The 2,105-nt window shown below is 32.1% G+C and overlaps 1 protein-coding gene across 2 annotated transcripts; it reads right to left on the bottom strand.

The window, feature by feature from the left end:
- Positions 1-535: 535 nt before the first annotated feature.
- On the bottom strand, positions 536-1,622 carry LOC112461416 (DNA polymerase epsilon subunit 3). 2 transcript variants are annotated; one of them, XM_025026654.1, is made up of 2 exons: positions 1,322-1,622; positions 536-1,061 (listed from the first exon to the last, which is right to left on the bottom strand). In XM_025026654.1, the coding sequence occupies exon 2, from the start codon at positions 1,033-1,035 to the stop codon at positions 643-645; it is 393 nt and encodes a 130-aa protein (XP_024882422.1). In that variant the 5' UTR covers positions 1,036-1,061; positions 1,322-1,622; the 3' UTR covers positions 536-642. The 2 variants fall into 2 exon arrangements, with proteins under 2 accessions (XP_024882422.1, XP_024882421.1); XM_025026653.1 differs by having other exon boundaries at positions 536-1,035; positions 1,322-1,618.
- Between the last annotated feature and the right edge of the window lie 483 nt (positions 1,623-2,105).

Consider the following 2,105-nt stretch of genomic DNA (forward strand, 5'->3'; position numbering starts at 1 on the left):
CAATCGCGGACATACCTATCTTTATAAATTACAGAATATACGAGAATATACAAGCACATCTGAGAGAAAAAGATAGTGAGAGAAAGAAATAGAGAAACATAAAATTTGTTGATAAATAATTAAACGTGAAAACATCAGCAAGTTTTTATAAAAAAATCATTTTTACAATGAAATTTTGATATACAATCGTTTCTATGCAAATCAATACAATTTGAATTTTACTTTCTTATCTAAACATTAGCGTTGTCATTTGATAGTGAAAAAGATTCTTATTAAATAACATAATAAAACTTTTATTTATGGATTTATGCAATTTTTCTTCTGTCCAATTTTTAAATAAATAATCGAATTCTCTGTTTTGCATGAGAAACATATACTACATCGTTTATAGTGCTATAAATATTTTAAAATTATTAAGAAATAATGATCATGATTAAAAACAATATCATTCTATATGTAATCTATTATTATTACAGAAATGTAATTAAAATAAATATTAATCTTTTATTTACTGGCTTCAAAGTGCATATTTTTTTATTATTCCCACTTGAGCATTTTTATTATAAACTAAAATCTTAAATCATTATTATTATAGATAAACTATTATATTAACTTAAGAACAATATAAGACAAGCTCACTTCTTAGAAAACTACAATTTCTCTTCCTGCTTCCTCATCTTCGCCATTTACATCATCATCATCTTTCTTCTGTTGCTTTTTCTTCGACGTCGCATCCTTCTTTTCCTTCTGAATCTTTTTAAAGTTTTCTAGAGATTCTTGTAGTGGATCGACAAACTGATCAAACTCGATGTCTATCATTGCTTGTATCACGTCTGGTCCACTGATCGTTTTACGGTTGCCTTTCTTAGCTACTATATTGGCAGACGACGTAAGATAGAGTATGAAGATGGACGCAGCCTTTGCTACTGCAGTTCTGGCGTCTTTTCCAACTGTTACCCCATCCGGTAGAGCTTCCTTGATGATTCTGGTCACAACTGCATTGGGCAGGTTCAGATCTTCTAATCGCTCAGCCATCTAATTAGCGTTTGTTTTTTTCAATTCTTATAAATGGAACAATATAAGATATTGTAATTCTATGATTCTTATATTATAACGTAATGCTCAAACTCATTATAAAGATTACTAAAATATAATTAATGTGTATGATAGCACTTATAATGTATACATAACTTTCATAAATAATGTAAGACTTATTAAAATTATCTTTAGCAAGTAGTTCGTTGCAGCGCACAAGTTACACAATAACGCACAAAAAATATAAGGAAGAGATAACAAAAATAATAAGGGAAATTGTTATTACCTTACTCTGAAAACGTGTTGGAGCTTATCCGACTTATCTATCAAAATCGACAACGCGGTGAGGTTAGGTCTTTCCCGCCAGCAAGTTTGTGACAATTAACAGTCTGCACAAGAAATAAACTTCCTCGTCGTTTTTAAACGTGATAGGAATCAATAGTGAATTGAAATCTCGTAGCAAACATCCGAAAATTCACGAATGTATCGGTAAATCAGAATAATTACATTTTTACCGATAACCGAATGCAACTGAACGTTCGAAATTCAAACAAAAACCACGACGCGGCCCATGGGAACTAAGATGGCATAAACCTTTGACTAGGGTCGGTATTCATAAGGTGCGTTCGGTTTGGACGCTCACAGCTAATAGCGTTTTTTCTTGGCTGCACTACCGCCCTGCACTGCCCTGCACTACCCAATAGCGTTGCACTAGTGTTGCACTAGTGTTGCACTAGTAGGCGATAGTGCAGCCAAGAAAAAACTATAAGGTGATTCTAAAGCCGTGATCCTAGCCGGTTTTTTTCAGTTTTTTTCTTAGCACTAATCTTCTAATTGGCTTTATAGAAATGCAAAATTCTTGTCTAGAATTAAAGTACGCATCCAAATCTAGGTCATGGTGGTCGAATTTATATGTGGTGGTCGTCACGTATAACAAAAAATATTAATTTTTTTTTGTTTTCGATATAAATTCGACCACCATGACCTAGATTTTGATGCGCACTTTAATTCTAGACAAGAATTTTGCATTTCTATAAATCCAATTAAAAGATTAGTGCTAAAAAAAAAAC

This window comes from Temnothorax curvispinosus, unplaced genomic scaffold (genome assembly GCF_003070985.1).
Source record: "Temnothorax curvispinosus isolate PA1 unplaced genomic scaffold, ASM307098v1 QBEX01011364.1, whole genome shotgun sequence".
In the NCBI taxonomy this organism is placed as follows: domain Eukaryota; kingdom Metazoa; phylum Arthropoda; class Insecta; order Hymenoptera; family Formicidae; genus Temnothorax; species Temnothorax curvispinosus.